Source organism: Lycorma delicatula, chromosome 12, assembly GCF_047948215.1.
Source record: "Lycorma delicatula isolate Av1 chromosome 12, ASM4794821v1, whole genome shotgun sequence".
NCBI lineage: Eukaryota > Metazoa > Arthropoda > Insecta > Hemiptera > Fulgoridae > Lycorma > Lycorma delicatula.
The window spans coordinates 70,331,054-70,347,629 of record NC_134466.1 but is presented as its reverse complement, the minus strand read 5'-3'; the positions used below and the strand labels follow the sequence as shown (position 1 = coordinate 70,347,629).

Below are 16,576 nucleotides of genomic sequence, written 5' to 3'. Positions count from 1 at the left end.
ATCTAAGAGTGTTACAAACTGATGCGGGTGTTAAACAGAGCAGTAATTAAATTTATATTTATTTAGTTTCTTCATAAATCATTTATTTAATCATATGAAAAAATTGAATTGTAATTGAGGGGTTGGATATAAAAATGTTGACATATGCTAACACTATATTGTGCTTTGACCACTGATAAATCCATGTGCAAGAAGCGAAAGATAACTTGAAAAAATATTATATGATGAAACTTAAAAAAGTTATAGTATTTAGAAATGGAGGTAAGCTGTTTAAAATTGACTGTTGGTGAAAATGAGAAAATCGAGATGGTTAATCAATATTAACTGGGTATAAACTTGATGCTAACTTCATTTTTAGAAACACATATTCAGCATAGACTGTCTCAAGGCCACATCTGTTTTGACTCTTTCGGTAACATAATTGAGAATACAAAAATTTTAATTTCACCTAAACTCCGGGTAATTTTTCTTGCTGGTTAAGTGTTTAAATGAAATGACTGGTGTGTTTGGAGAAGATTGTCCTTGTAAAACAATATTTAGGTGGTAACGAGAGTTTGAAACATAAACTTTGGTCTTGAGGGTGCTTCAAGATCAGGTCAACCATCTTCGTTTATGACTGAGGCAAACATTGCTGAACAAAAAAAGTTATACAAAAAATGCTTGGGACAATGGGTGTGTGACCTACCACCAAACAGAGATGTCCTTGAACATTAATGCACCTGTAGTTTGTGCTATTCTTCAAGATCACCTTCAATTTACAAAACTTTGTTCTCTTTGGGTGTGGGATAACTTGACCGACAATCACATTGTGTTTCACAGTGACGTGAAATGCTGAAAATTGGATATTTTCCTATGCGAACAGCATCATTACCGGTGACAAAACTTGGTTGTATTATTATGATGTCATGACCAGAACAAAGTGTTGGTGTTTGAAGATGACGAAACACCAGTGGCTGTTCGAAAATCGAGATCAGTAAAGAAGAAAACGGTGGCCATATTTTTAATGTGAAAGGTATTTTGTAGTGTGCTGGAAATTCATAAGACAGTTACAGGAAAGCGGTATACTGGGAAATACCTGCTAAAAATTATCAAGAAGAACACGGGTTAACTGTTTAGAGGAAATGACTCCTGTGCTTGGAGAGAATTGTCCTCATCGTACAATAATATTTAGGTGGTACCGAGAAAACAAATTCAAGAATTTGGTTTCTTCACGATAACATTCCACCATACTTCTCTAAAGTTTGCTCGAGTATTTGGCCAGCACTGGAATAAAGACTGTTAAGAGTATCCTCCCTACAGTCATGATCTTGTTCTCCCGGGCGAAGAACAGCCAATGATGTCTTCCTAAGGGAATGGGACGATGAATGTGCTCAGATCCTTGATCAAACATGACAGGATTTCTTTGAAGGATGGAGAAGTGTGTGTGGTGGAAATTATTTTTAAGAATTTTAAAATGAAAGTCGCATATAAATTGCTCTACATATTATGTAATAAATTAGGAAGTAATATAATTAATAGTTCCTTCGTTATTTATTTTGTAGCAATAATTAACTATACAGCAGATTTTAAAAGAAATATTTTAAGATTATGAAATGTGAAAATAATTATTTGGATGAATTTATTAATACATTTTTTTTTTAATTTTTAAGTAAATGTAACTGGTAATAATTTGTTTTAGGTCTAAAAAAATGAATTGCTGTCAGATAATCATGTTTCTAAGTTCCTTAATTACATATTGGTAAGAGTTATTCTTTATTTATGTAAATACTAAGAATTTTATAGTTTTGTTTAGTTTACTTTTCAGGATACAAAAATAAACTGTTAAATCATTGTTTTGGACCTTCAATATGAATTATAATATCAGTTGTTAGTAAATTAATATCTACAATTTTCATTTGTTTATTTATATATGAATTAAAAAGATCAGAATGAGTTGATACAAAAAAAAAGGCTGTTAGATCATTATCTTAAGCCCACAAGTATGAATTGTATAAATTTTATATTTATAAAATTAAACTTGTTAAACTATCCTTGTTTTTATTTATGAATCTACGATCTTGTAGTCTTATCTTTATTCTTTATTTAAAACAATGGTCACTTATGATTAAAAAATAACAATATCCATCTTTACCAAACCAAACAGTATCAAACTGTTGTATAATTTGAACACAATACTTGAGCTTACAAAAAAGGAACTTATTATGTTTATGTTGCCATTTTTAACTAATTGCCAAAACATTTGAAAAATTTTATCGCCAACTTATCTAAAATATAAATAAAAATTTTCTGTTGATGAATTTTTAAATGGTTTTTATTTAAATGAATTTTTAAATGTTTGTATTTTAAAATGGATTTTTAAGCTTATCTATTTTTTATGTTATAGTTTTATATATTTATTTAGGCTATTTATAAAAATATACATAATTTATGAAAACACTGGGATTACCACAGAAACCCAAAAGGTCCATATGCAGGCCTATATCGCATCGTATATTGGTGTGATCTGTATGTATAATTTATTTTTATATTACAATCAGAATAAGATTTATTTGATGTTCAACATTTGCAAAAAGAAAAAAGTAATTTTTCCCAAAAAAGAAATTCACTTTCTAAAGTAAAAGTCAATATAAGTCAAAGTACAGTGCAGCACTACTTTGGTTTATGAGAAAATGTCTTATGTTTCACAAGTAATTTTTAAATAATATTTTAAAGATCTTCCAACTAATATGTTTAAAATTAAGAAGATTTTAAATTTTATATTTTTACATTGATGATGAGTTTTTAAATAAATAAATAATATAATAATAATAATATATTATATAAAATAATAAATAATATAGTGTATAATTAAATATATCTGAATTTTCTTAATCTTTTGTTACTACATATAAATAATAATAATGTGTACTTTATAATTGTTATTGTTATATTTTTTGCCGATGTTATTTATTTACTATCATCATATATTTGAATTACTATTATTTTGTTTAATTTTTATTGTCTTATAAACAAATAATTTTTGTTCTGATGTTATGTAATTAGACATTTTGTAGATCATGTCAGGAATATAAGTTAGTGTGCTATTTTGCTAATAAAAAAGAAACTTTAAGTTTTGCCTGTTAAGATGAAGTGAAGCTATAGTAAAACCTTAATGAGATTGGCATCAGAAAATATACAACTTAAAAGAGTGATTTAAATATATTTTTTTAAGAATAAATAGTGCATATTAATTTATAAAAATAGTAAATATATGAAATAACAATTTTACAAGTGTATGTTGGTTCTAAATAAATTAAAAAAAAAAAATAGCTATTCAGAAAAATGATTAAAAATGGTTAAAGCAATTAAAAATGAAAAAAATTGAATTTTTTTAAAATTAGTATCGTTTAAAAACTAATTAACCAAAAATTATTGGATCTTGTAGATCATTAATTAATTTGTTAAAAATAAAGAGAAGAATAATGAGGTTTTTTCTTGTAAGCCAAAGTTCTGTGCTTTGTCTAATTTGATATAACTGATTTTTCTTTTTTGTTGTCTTCCTTGATTTATGAACTCTATCCAGTTGTATTTTCTTCTCCCTCTTGCGTATAATTCTCACTTTTTGGATAGTTTAACATCATCATTATTATTATTTTATTCTCCCCCTGGTAACCATTAGCTTATTTCTCATTACAGTACCCCACCTCTTTTTTCTTGAATGATAAAATAATTTTAAAGCATGTGAAAAATGCTAAGCCTGTCGAAAATTTGAGTTCAGAACCTTCCAGATGAAAGTTAGAAATGATACTATCCCATCAAAGAGGCCAGGTATATTAGTTTTTTTGTCTATTCAATTTATTCTTTACACCTTCCTCCCTACTCACATTTCAAAACTTTTATTTTTCTTATTACTACTAATCCTTAGCAATATCACAAGTCAGACAATTCATTTATAATAGTCAGTCAGTCAGCAGTAGGAATGGTTTTTCTCACCCGACCTTCATTTGAAATGGATTGTTTACAACAGTTTCAAACATAAATAAAGTGGGTTATATTAATTTGGCATTTTCTTAATCTTAATGTGAAAACTTAAACAGAAATAGTTTCTTACTTGAAATATTTATTTTAAACTATATCGTCAGTATTTAAATTTTAGAATAGATTTTGTTTATTTTTTTCAGTCATGCTGAAACAACCAAATCTACTTCTCCTGTGTTTGAAGGGATTCCATCTAAATCAGTATTTGAATCTGAAGTAGGTAAAAAATCCGGAACTGATAAAAACACATCTGATATTTCACATGATGCTGATCTATATGTAACATTGATGCAGCCTACTGTGTTTAAACCATTAGCAGTGTGGCAGAATATTAAATTTCCAAAAAATTCTGCTGCAACAGATATTAATAAATCTAAAATTTCATATGTCCCCTTAGTTGATATACCAGAAACGATAACTTTTGCAACCTCTTCATCAGAAATACTGCTCAAAAAATCTGTTGATGTTAATTTACTGCATAATAATTCTCAAACTGCACGTGATATTTCTTTGGAATCTGTTGTACCATTTGATAAAGAACATAAGTTGACTGACAATTTAATTTCAATAAAATCGCGTGAAAAACATGAAATATCATCATTTAACAGCAATTATTCACATGAAACATCTGCCTCATCAATACCATCTTTTAATTCTGAATTCAAAGTAACTGTAAATCAAAAACCGGATGTGAACCATATGACGTTTGATAATGATAAAAAGGAAATTCTAGGTTTATCTGTCGCAGGATCTGGTGATAATTTGGCACCTTTAAAAAAAAATCCATTAGATTTTATTAATATGTCTAATTCTGCTACAGAAAAGCAATCTGCCTCATCAGCCATACAAGAATCTTCACCGGAAGTACCCAATAAAGATAATGTTTCTTCTCTAAATAATATTAATATGTCTTCTGGTAATTCAGAGTTACCGTTGAAATCAATAAATTCAACAAAATTTCCAGAATCTGTTGTTTTACTTAAATTACCAAACAATCCTGTGTATGCTGTTCCCGGAATCGATACTTCTGAAAATCAGTTTATAAATAATAGTAAAAGAGCCATTTTAAAAACAAAGGAAAATAATAAGGCAGTTTTACCTGCTTCTCTTAGATATTCGAAAAAGGTTTCACAAGCTTCTCCGGTTGCATCACAATCTGCTACATCTCAGTTATCTGAAAATCAATCGGTTGCTGCAGCACCATCTGTAGAAATAATATCACAGTCATCTCTTGGATCGGCTGCTATGATTGTACCTTCAGCTGTACGTAATGGTGATGTTAATAGGGAATCCGTTGCAACATCAAATGATTCATTAATAATGCCATTAGCAATACCACAGGATACAGCTCCTAATGCTGTTCAGGAGCCGGTTCCGTGCACTTGTGGTGTATTTCTTAGTGGACAGTTTACAAGAGGAAGTTCTGCACAACCAAATGGTGAGCCGGTTGTTACTCAGCAACTTGAACAAACATTTGCTTGCACCCCGACTGGAAAAAGTCATTGCACAAATAAATGTCTTGATGCAGTAAGTATTCTTTGGTTTTTAATTAATTATTATTTTTTTATCTGTATAATTAAATCGGTTGTCTTTTTTGCTTCAAATTTTGCATTGGATGTTTAGTAAATCCCCAACTTTAAATATAAATAAAAAATGTTATTCTTTTATTGCGTATGCAACACTAATAATTGAATGACACACAGTGTTACTGTAGGTGATAAAAGTAGTATTTTCTTTGTCTATAGAATAAGATTTTTTGCAAACTTTTTAGATGATAAATTCTTATGGGACGATTAAATTGATTTTATCCGCTATAAAATCATACTGTCTTGTCTGTAAAGCACGTTATTAGAATGATGAGCTTGTCATCAGTATTAAATAATTATTATACAATCTAATTATGTAAATATTTATTATACAAAATATAATATCATCTTTTGAGACTCCTTCTAAAAGTGAGAACAAGTTTTAAGATATATGAATGAGCTACGATCATTGTTTTGCATCCATAAATATCAGTTATTTATAACAATATTTAATAAATTAAAAATCTTACATGAACAAATGTGCAACCTTTGTTTAAAAAAAAGGTAAATTGCTACTTAGTCCCAACCCACCCCTCTATAAAACCAGACAATACAATAATTTTCATGTAAAACCAGCACATTCATTACTTTGATGTTAAGAGGAAAGTGTCTTATTTTACTTTTGTTGCTTTTTTTTAATAAATTACCATTCTATTGAAACTATGTTCCTGCCTGTTTATCAAAATGAGATTTACAAATTTTCTTTAATAGAATCAATTTTAATCTTGCTTTTAAATAATAATATTTTCTGAAAATTACTACATTTAATGCATCTTTGTTTTAAGTGCTCAAACAACCGCTATTAATACCTTTCAATTCTTTATTATTATTTTTTTGTACTCTTTCTGTTTATCTAGTACCTCACATATTTAATAAAATTTTATTTCATTTATTTATTATTTTTGTATATTAACTCACTTTGCTCAGTTCCCTGTTTTCATTAAACTTATGCATGTGAAATGAATAAGATAAATAAAATTTAAAATCTGTTTAATTTATAAAAACTATCAGTGTATTGTAATTTCTTCAGATCAAGATTGTGGTCAGTACAGGACCAAAACTTTGAGTCATCTGATGAATGCGGATTTAAAAATAGTCTGTCTACATCTCAAAAATTTACAGTGGCCTGTCTCTTGTACAGGTAAAAATTATTTTACCTTTCTCAGCATTACCCAACAAACACCATTAGGAGGTGACCATACTTCATTTCTCGTTTTTTTAAATTTGTTTTATTTTATGTTTTTTAGTCAAGTAACTGGAGCTAAGTAGTCAGTCATGTCCCAGGGTGTACACAGTAACAGTGGCAGCAGCTGTTAAATTGAAATTCCAAAAAATCCAAAAATGGATTTTAGATATCGAGTGAATATCTCAATCAGTATAGTCAGAAGGGGAAAATTTACAATCATTGTACAAAATATTTTTACCTTTATTCAACACTTCCGAGGTTAGAATTTCAGAAAATCTCAAAAGTGGTTTTTAGTTATTCATATGAAGATTACATACCAAAAATCAAGTTAATATCATCATTTGTTATTGAGAAATTCCAAAAATAGTAAAATTCAATGTTATACCATTGTAATTCTTTAAACTCATTTCAAAAAATCCTTTTTCAGTGAATGTAAATTTTCATCAGTTTTGTAGTTTTTGCTGGGTGTTCATTATGAGTTACTGATCTAAATAAAATATTTATTTCCTGTATTATATAACGATATTTTTTAACTGTATCTGCTAGAGTATAAACATTTTCATTTTTATAGAATTATTCTAAAATACTATTTTTCTGTACCATTTATTTTATTTTTGTTGACCTAAAAACACAATTTTATAGTGATTGTTTATTATAATCCAATTTCACGCTAAATTTTTCACATAACAAAAATAATTATTTTAAACATGTTACATAACTCTATTATTTATATATATATATATATATATATATATATATATGTATTTTTATACAATAAATATATATTCATCACCAAGATACTGTGAGAAAAGACAAAAGCTTACTTATAGAGCTGTTTTATTTAATTCACTCCGTAATCTTTTCTTTTCCTATTTTCACATTCAGTGGTCCATCTTCATTATTTCTACTACATTTCATTACTTTTGTTTTGTTCTTGTTTATTTTCTTACAGTAGTTCTTGCATAGGACTTCATCCATATCGTTCATTGTTTCTTCTAAATCTTTTTTACTCTCGGCTAGAATAACTATATCATCAGCAAATCGTAGCATCTTTATCTTCTCACCTTGTACTGTTACTCCGGATCTAAATTGTTCTTTAACATCATTAACTGCTAGTTCTGTGTAAAGACTAAAAAGTAACGGGGATAGGGAACATCCTTGTCGGACTCCCTTTCTTATTACGGCTTCTTTCTTATGTTCTTCAATTATTACTGTTGCTGTTTGGTTCCTGTAAATGTTAGCAATTGTTCTTCTACCTCTGTATTTGAACGTTAATTTTTTTTAAATGGGGATAGGGAACAACATCCTTGTCGGACTCCCTTCTTATTACGGCTTCTTTCTTATGTTCTCAATTATTACTGTTGCTCGTTGGTTCCTGTAAATGTTAGCAATTGTTCTTCTACCTCTGTATTTGAATGATAATTTTTTTTAAATGCTGAACATTTTATTCCAGTCTATGTTATCGATTACCTTTTCTAGATCTATAAATGCCAAGTATGTCGGTTTGTTTTTCTTTAATCTTCCTTCTACTAGTAATCTGAGGCCTAAAATTGCTTCCCTTGTCCCTACACTTTTTCTGAAACCAAATTGATCTTCTAACACTTCTTCCACTCTCCTCTCTATTCTTCTGTACAGAATTCTAGTTAAGATTTTTGATGCACGGCTAATTAAACTAATTGTTCTGTATTCTTCACATTTATCTGCTCCTGCTTTCTTTGGTATCATGACTGTAACACTCTTTTTGAAGTCTGACAGAACTTTCCCTTTTTTATAAATATTACACACCAGTTTGTATAATCTATCAATCGCTTCCTCACCTGCACTGACATTTTTCATCTGCTACAAATTTCCATCATCATAGGGCAAAATGAGGAAAGCAGTCGATCACTGTCATCTCAAAAAAAAACTACATGAATATGTTAATATTAGCAATAATATATGTTAAAATAAGTAGATGAAAGAAGTTTTAAAATGTTGACAATATTATTTATTGTTAATTGTTATGAATTATTTGTGTGAATTTTATTTTAATAATTTGTGTATGAGGTCTGTTCAGAAAATAACTGAAAATGTTTAATTACACGCCTTAATTACATGTGTAATTTTAATTACATGAAAATATTTAGTAGTGTGTGATTGGCAGCATTGTTCCGTTTAATCTTCTCTGTAATCATATGTTCTTGGATTGTTGATATCTCATTTAGTTTTCATGTTATTGTTATTTGAGTGCAATGTGTTCAAGTGTTCGTAGCAATTTTCGAGAGCAACTATACAATGTAAAATTTTGCGTAAAACTGAGGAAACATTTCACAGAAACGTTTCAACTTTTGAAACAAGTTTATGGAGATGATGCTGTGGGTTGTACGCAATGTTACTAATGGTTTTCATGATTTAAAAGTGGTCGTCAGTCAATTGAAGATGACGCTCGACCAGGAAGGCCTTCGACTTCAACTGATGACATCCATATTCAGAAAATCAACGATCTGGTGCGTACAAATCGCCGATTGACTGTCAGAGATCTTGCAGATGAGGTTAGCATCTCGGTTTGATAATGCCATGACATTTTGACTGAAAAATTGAACGTGCATCAAGTTGGAGTAAAGTTTGTTTCTAGTTTGAAGACTGAACAGAAGAAACAACATCGAGTGGATGTTTGTTGGCAACTTCTTGAATAAGCTGATGATGATGAAATATTCATGCAAAGGATCATAATGGGATACAAAAGTTGGGTTTATGGCTATGACATCGAGACAAAAGTTTAATCATCAAAAAATTCCACATTACAAAAATCGCTACTAATGCTTAAACACATTGCACTCAAATAACAATAACACAAAAACTAAATGAGATATCAACAATCCAAGAACATGTGGTTTCAGAGGTTATGCAGAACACAATGGTGCCAATCGCATGTCACTAAATATCTCTGTTGGTGCGTAATTAAAAATGTTTGGTTATTTTCTGAACAGACCTCATATGCTTTAATTTATAGTTTAAGAAGTGGATAAATTCCATAAAAGCTCTCTGTTGATAAGTTTATTATCATTTCTAACTATATCAATGTGTTTAAATTCATTGGTTAAAAAACAAAGTTAAGTTAAATTTTATATATACGGACATATAAATTAGTGACATGCATGACTATTGTATAGATATGAAAGTTTTTATTTTAACTATTTGCTGCTGCAGCATCCATTAGTTGGCTGATGTTAAAAAAGATATTTATCTGTAATAGTTTCATCAAATTCCAAGTATCGTAATTCAGAAAAACATGTCTATCAAATGTGTGGGACCACTTAAAAATTTGTTAACTATGTTGGATGGTAATTATTAATTAAATTTAGCATTAAAAAATGTATCATTATTCATTTTCTAAAATATTAATTAAGGGTTTGTTAAACACATATAAAGTTGGTGAAACCTGCTCAAGATATTCTAACTAATGGGAGGCACACAAAATGATAAAATATTTGTTTTTGTTATTTAGTATTTATTTCAATCACAATAAAAAAAAATATTCAAAACTATAACAAATTACTGGAGATTTAGTTAGATTTACTGAATCATATTTTTTAATACAACCAACATTAAGTCTAGCAACTTTAACTCAAATCATGTTTATCACACCACAGCACGTATCATCAATTTTCTTGTTGCTAGCTTACTGGTTGTGACTTTTTGGAAAATTTTTTCCTTTAGAAATTTTGAAAGAAGGTAATCAGAGGGGCTAGTTTTGTCCATATGAAAACACAATCAGATCAGTTTGAGATAAAAGGTTTTGTGCATAAAATTAGATATAATGTTCAGTTGGGTGCTTCATCTTGTATGAATAACTGAACTTGCAGTGGGCAAACTTGCAAGAACCTGAGGCAAAACAAATTTGCAACAAGCTTAAATACCAAGCATTCACTGTACGCAGTGTACTCAAAAAACATTGATTCTATAAATCCAAAATTTGAGATGTCAGCCCATAATACCCTATAATAAATTATGACTATGTTAGTCAAGTAAAAATGTGCCACATCAGAAAAAAACATAACCTTTTGATTTACAGTCCATTTACCAAATTGCATTTTTTGATTTATTTTTTTAGCTTTTAAGTTTAGGCAACATTGTTATTTTGTATCAATACAATTTCAATTTGCTTTTCAAAATGTGTTGCACTGACTATCTGGATATTACTTGTTTTGGGCAGCATTTCTTGTTGATTTACTGGGACTACTTCGGAACACCTCTATGATAGCATTAATATTTTATATTGTACACAGATGCAAGTTGATTATATTTCCTCTCCAATTTTGAGTTCTCATATTATGTTTTTCATAAAATTTTAACAGAGACGAACAGTATGAAAATTTGTGCATTTTTATATAACATACTTCTTGATTCATGAAAAAAGAACATTATTTTAATGTATTAAAATCTTCCTTTGACAGCCATCTGTGATAAATCTGCATGTTCACATAAACAGCATGATTTAAATACAGTTAGGTGTAATATGAATTAATCTCCATGATTTAGTATAACTTTTGCTGCATTATAAATTTTTGTTCATTGCGCTGTCAGTTGTGTGACTGTAAAACAAATATTGGATTATATCTTGTAATAATGTTATATATTGTATTACAACTACTAATAGATGTCATATTAATAGACGCTCAATTTATTTAAAAATTTAAACAGCAAAAATTCACATTGCTTGATTCATTTATGTTTAAAAAAATTAGTTACATTGTGCAAGTTAGTTCTCAGTACGTAAATTCTAACTGAAGATTCTTTAAGTAGTGTTACTGTATACACCGTACACTAATAAACTCCAGTTCTTTGAAAAAAATTAATGGTAATTTAAAAAAGAATTCATGAAGAAGCAAATTTCTGTGTTTGTAATTAATAGTTATGTTTATTAACAGACCCTCAATTTGTTTAAAAATAGATATGTGCTGTTAAGCAAATTGCATGATTTATTTTCAGTTAAAAAATGACTATTTCTTAGGTTAGTTAATTTTGATTACTGTTTTATAGTAAGTTATTTTATTTGATTCCACCAACTTTGTATCAAGTCGGCTGAGCCTAATTTATTTAAAGAATTGAACTGTAGTAAACCTTTTTGTTCCATTTGTAATTTATAGGTAGTTAACAACTGATTTTCTACTTGTATAATTAATAAATGTTTACAGTTGTTACCATCTTTATAATTTACAGAAAAACCTATAAAAAGCAATATAAAAGAAAGAACTGGGCAATAGCCTATCAACATTTTTAATAACCTTCCGGGTGGGCTTTTTGCAACTGAATGCACACTGAAAATTATTTTGATGCAACATGCAACTTCCTATAGCTCTTACAATATGATTTATCCAAGCCTATTTACTCATTGCTCCTTAAAATTAATAACTTACCTGTTGGAAAATGAAGTTTCTCAGTGGATCTTATTGTCCTATTCCTGACATTTGACTAGGTAATCTCGTACCATTTTCTTAAATGTCAGTAACCTTCTATAGATTGTAATAGGTCTCTTAGTATAATACATTTGTAGCAGAAATTTAAGATTAATACAGCATAATTTTGTTTATAATTCTTTTTTCTATTTAATATATTTATATTTTTTACAGCTAGTAAGACATCTTCCTAACAGTGGAGTTATCATTTGTGGTTCTATTGACAGAGATATAAAAAGGGAAAAGGTAAATTATTTTAATTAAACAGTATTTTTCTTATATTTTGAAATTTCATTTAAAGACTACATTATTTATTATGTGTATTTATCGCTTCACTTTAAGATTATTTTATTATGTAATAGAAGTTATATTTACTTTTAACATGCGTGAATTTCTCTTCTTAATTTTTACAAAACGCTGTAACGAATAATTTTTCTTTTAAACATTCAATATGCCAGGCATGCAGCACTTCATTAATTAAAATATTTAAAGTATTGAAATATTTTAAATACATTTGCTTTGCTTATTTATTCCTCAGCTGAACAAGCAAAATGTAGTCCTGTTTCATTGTGACCTTTTATATTTTGTTTGTTTGCAATGCGATTACAGACAAATGCATTTTTTGGATTTTTATAAATTTTTGGTGTAAGATTCCTTGCTATTAAATGAACTAATCTGATCAATTAAATAATAATCAATAATCATTTTTAAATTCAAGTTGAACGAATTCTCAATTTTTATGGTTTTTACTGTAATAGTTTTAATCTTACATTATTGGTATTGTTAATAAGTGTACATTACAAAAATATATCAACAAGAAATCCAAGATGTAGTTAGCATTATAACGGTAAATTTCTTATTTATATTCGAGGTTTATTTAACAGCATGATGAAATGTGGTAACAGTTTAAAGTTCATTAAATGTGTTTGTTTCAAGATATTTAAATTTCAAAGACTTTAGAGCTACATTCCTTTCTCAGTTTTTGTCAGTATCTGAGTGTTCTTAAAAAGTTTAAGAATATTATCAAAAGGTTTATTAAATATGCATTGTTCATTTTGTTTATATATATATAATTATATATAATTGGGGTTTTCTAATGTTGCCGACCATCCAATAATGAATAAACATTCTATTATTGATTTAAAAACTAATTTGTAAATAATTGAAGTCACAAAAGAATATGATAATAATAAAAAATTGGACAATTTAGAAAAATATCATATATATAAATATATAGACTAAAATTCAGCTTAATCAATCTGCAAACGAATTTGATAATTATACTTTTTATCAAAGCTGCTGTAGGTAGCAGCGCTTTTATTAATATTAGGTAAAGGTTATATCATATTAGATACATTGCTGTATTTAGTGGCTGGCCACAAACTATTATCATTAACTAAATCATTAAAATTTTAAAAAATTTTAATGATTTAAAATTAAATATTTAATTATCTTAATTAATTATTTGACTATGTACATTCTGTCATGTGTGATTAATATTATGTTAAATATTGTATTTATGTTTTTAATGTGTAGTCAAATTTCAATTTTAATCAACTGATGATGAGGAAATTCCTTGAAAGTGCTCTTGATTTATAAAAATAAAAATATTAAGATAAGATAATAGCTCATTGATTCTGTACTTTGGTGGATTGTGCTGAATTTTGTTTATGCTTTTGGTTTTAACTAGTACAGAGGAAGGTATGGACAGAAAAAAATAATTAGTTTACTAAATTAATATATATATATTTTTTCTAAGTTCTGTTCCTGTGTTTGGTGGTTGTTTTTGTTGTTTAAGGTTATTTGGCACAGTGGTCAGTATGAAATATTTGAATTTTCAGAAAAAATATATATATAATACACATATTTTAGAACAAATTATATTCATTTTTAATGATGTGATTTACAAAATTTCATTGAATAAATGAAATTTATATACACAAAAAAAAATCAACAAACACAACATAAGAAGAATGTATTGTTCAATATTTACAAAGGGAGTTTGATAACCTTTAAAGGATAAATGCCATTAACAAGCGAACTAGTTATTATACTGAAGAAGGAGCTAATAATTAGGTCTGAAAGGCCTTTAGGAAGTAGTCAACTATTTTGAAAATAAGACATTATTTTATCACACACATACACACACACAAATATATATATATATATTATGAATTATAATCTTATTTTATTTTTTGTAGGCATATCTGTGGGTTAAAAATTGTCGAGATGTATGGATAAATACAAATCTCTCATCTGGTAAAGAGCATTGCTGCAAAGATGGTCAATCAATTAAATGTTCATCATTTAAATAACATGTTATTTACTGTAGTAAATTTATGTTTTTTAACAGCTTGATTTGTTAATGTTTCTTTTATGTACATATTTTTTAAAGTAAAAGTCTTTTTTTAAATTTGTCATATTTATAATTACTTTTTTTAATTTTTTTATTAACCCAGTTCATCTATTCTAATCTAAGATTTTTTGAAATTGTTTTGATTAGAAATCACTGTAGGCTTGGCTGGAAAAACTGGAAACTTGAAAACTACAAGAATATTCTTGTTACACTGTAACTCAATGTTGAGAAGTGGTATTTTCCTTAGTCAATCCTAAGAGAGTGAAAATCAATATAAGTAAACCATTAAAAATAGTGTATCTTATTCTAGTTCAAATGAATAATTAATTTATCAGGAATATATATTCCAATAAAACTCAAAGTAATATTTACTTTAACTTTACACGAATTTCCTTTAAAGAACTTCAAAGAGGATCAAACAGGATTAAAGTTATATTAATCTCTGCGTATCTTTGAATTTGTGTGTGAAATTTAGGGCAGATAACTACAATATTTGATGAAAACGTAGTTACATTTTCCCTTTAAATTTATTAAAAAGGGTAAAGTTAGATTTAGGATGGATTTCATATTTCCCATTTATTTTGTAATCTAATTATTATTATTATTTGTTTTAACTGATTATTCTTCTGTACGAGATAAACAAGGTTTTCTTGAATGATCTTTTCTAAGGAAATTTTGTTCAGAAACAATTGTCAAAATAATTTTTTCTAAATTAAAATAGAAACATAGAACATGAAAAACTGAAACAAGGACTTGTGTGAATATATTTTTATTTTTTACTAAGTGGATCCTTTGTATTATAATGTGGTTCAAAACATGTTAAAAAAATGTCAAAATGTTGTTGTTGCCTGGTTTAAGTTTTTCATTACTCTTTTGACTGGTTTCATGCTATTTTCATTCATTTCTATTCTATGTTAATTCTTAAAAGTATAGCAACTAGGTTGCTTATACTCTTGGTTACCTGTTATATGTATTCCTGTACAGCTTTTATCTCTGTACAAACTGTTATGACCAACTCAGTTAAACCTGGATATCTAAATTTCTGTTCTCAACTATCAGTTTTAAGTTCCGTCATTTAAACTTTACTCATCCACATAATTTACAACATTCTTTTATACTGTACTACATTTCAAAGGCTTCTAATCATTTCTTTTTTGTTGTCTATTTTCACTACCATTAAATGATATATTCTGCATAAATATTTTTAAGGATATCCTCCTAACTCTTTGATCATATTTGATTCTAGCATTTTTTTAAAAATGCTACAAGTAAAAAAAATGTGTATGTAGTTTTATTACCTATATAAAAAAATTCCACAAATTCTGTTACATTATAATCGCCTATCTTAATATCTATTCCTTATTAGCCAACTTTCTATTACATTTTATATCATTTTTTTTACAATTATTTGTTCTCAAATTAAGTTTTCTTTAATCAATAATTCCATAGCATTCAGTATATTTAACATGTTCCATTCTGTCAAAAGAGTGTCCACCCTGAATCTTATATCATTATTTTTCCTTGGATGGTTACTGTGCTCTCAAATTTTTCTTCTAATTTCTGTACTGCTTCTTCTATAAATAAGTTACAAGGGGCGGCAGAAATGTAATGCACACTGGAACGAATGGGAAAACAAAATGTTGCACAAAGCAACAGGTACTGCCACTTTGTAGTTTCATTCCAAAACTCATTGACCCAGGCCCTCTCATTTTCCATCAATCACATTTGTTACACAGTCTAGTATGCCTGCTGTATCAGCGGTCTAAAACAAAATTCAACGATTGAATTTTTAATAGCGAAAAGAGTGAACACTAGTAACATTCATCATTGTCGTCATCTAAAAACCATTTATGTTGATGAAACTGTTGTCAAGTTGGTGGGAGATATATTTTCTGCATCAGAAGCCGGTAAAGCAAATATTGAAATTTGAACCAGTCATCGACCGATTTCTGTGCCTGATGAAAAGCATCAAAAGGATGCGGATAAATTATTT

At 28.0% G+C, this 16,576-nt stretch overlaps 1 protein-coding gene across 1 annotated transcript; it reads left to right on the top strand.

Annotated features, from left to right (window-relative positions):
* The first annotated feature begins 1,680 nt into the window (after window positions 1-1,680).
* Window positions 1,681-14,637, top strand: LOC142333156 (uncharacterized). The gene is made up of 4 exons (XM_075380100.1): window positions 1,681-1,738; window positions 4,161-5,544; window positions 12,402-12,473; window positions 14,429-14,637. The coding sequence occupies exons 1-4, from the start codon at window positions 1,689-1,691 to the stop codon at window positions 14,540-14,542; spliced, it is 1,620 nt and encodes a 539-aa protein (XP_075236215.1). The 5' UTR covers window positions 1,681-1,688; the 3' UTR covers window positions 14,543-14,637.
* The last annotated feature ends 1,939 nt before the right edge of the window (window positions 14,638-16,576 follow it).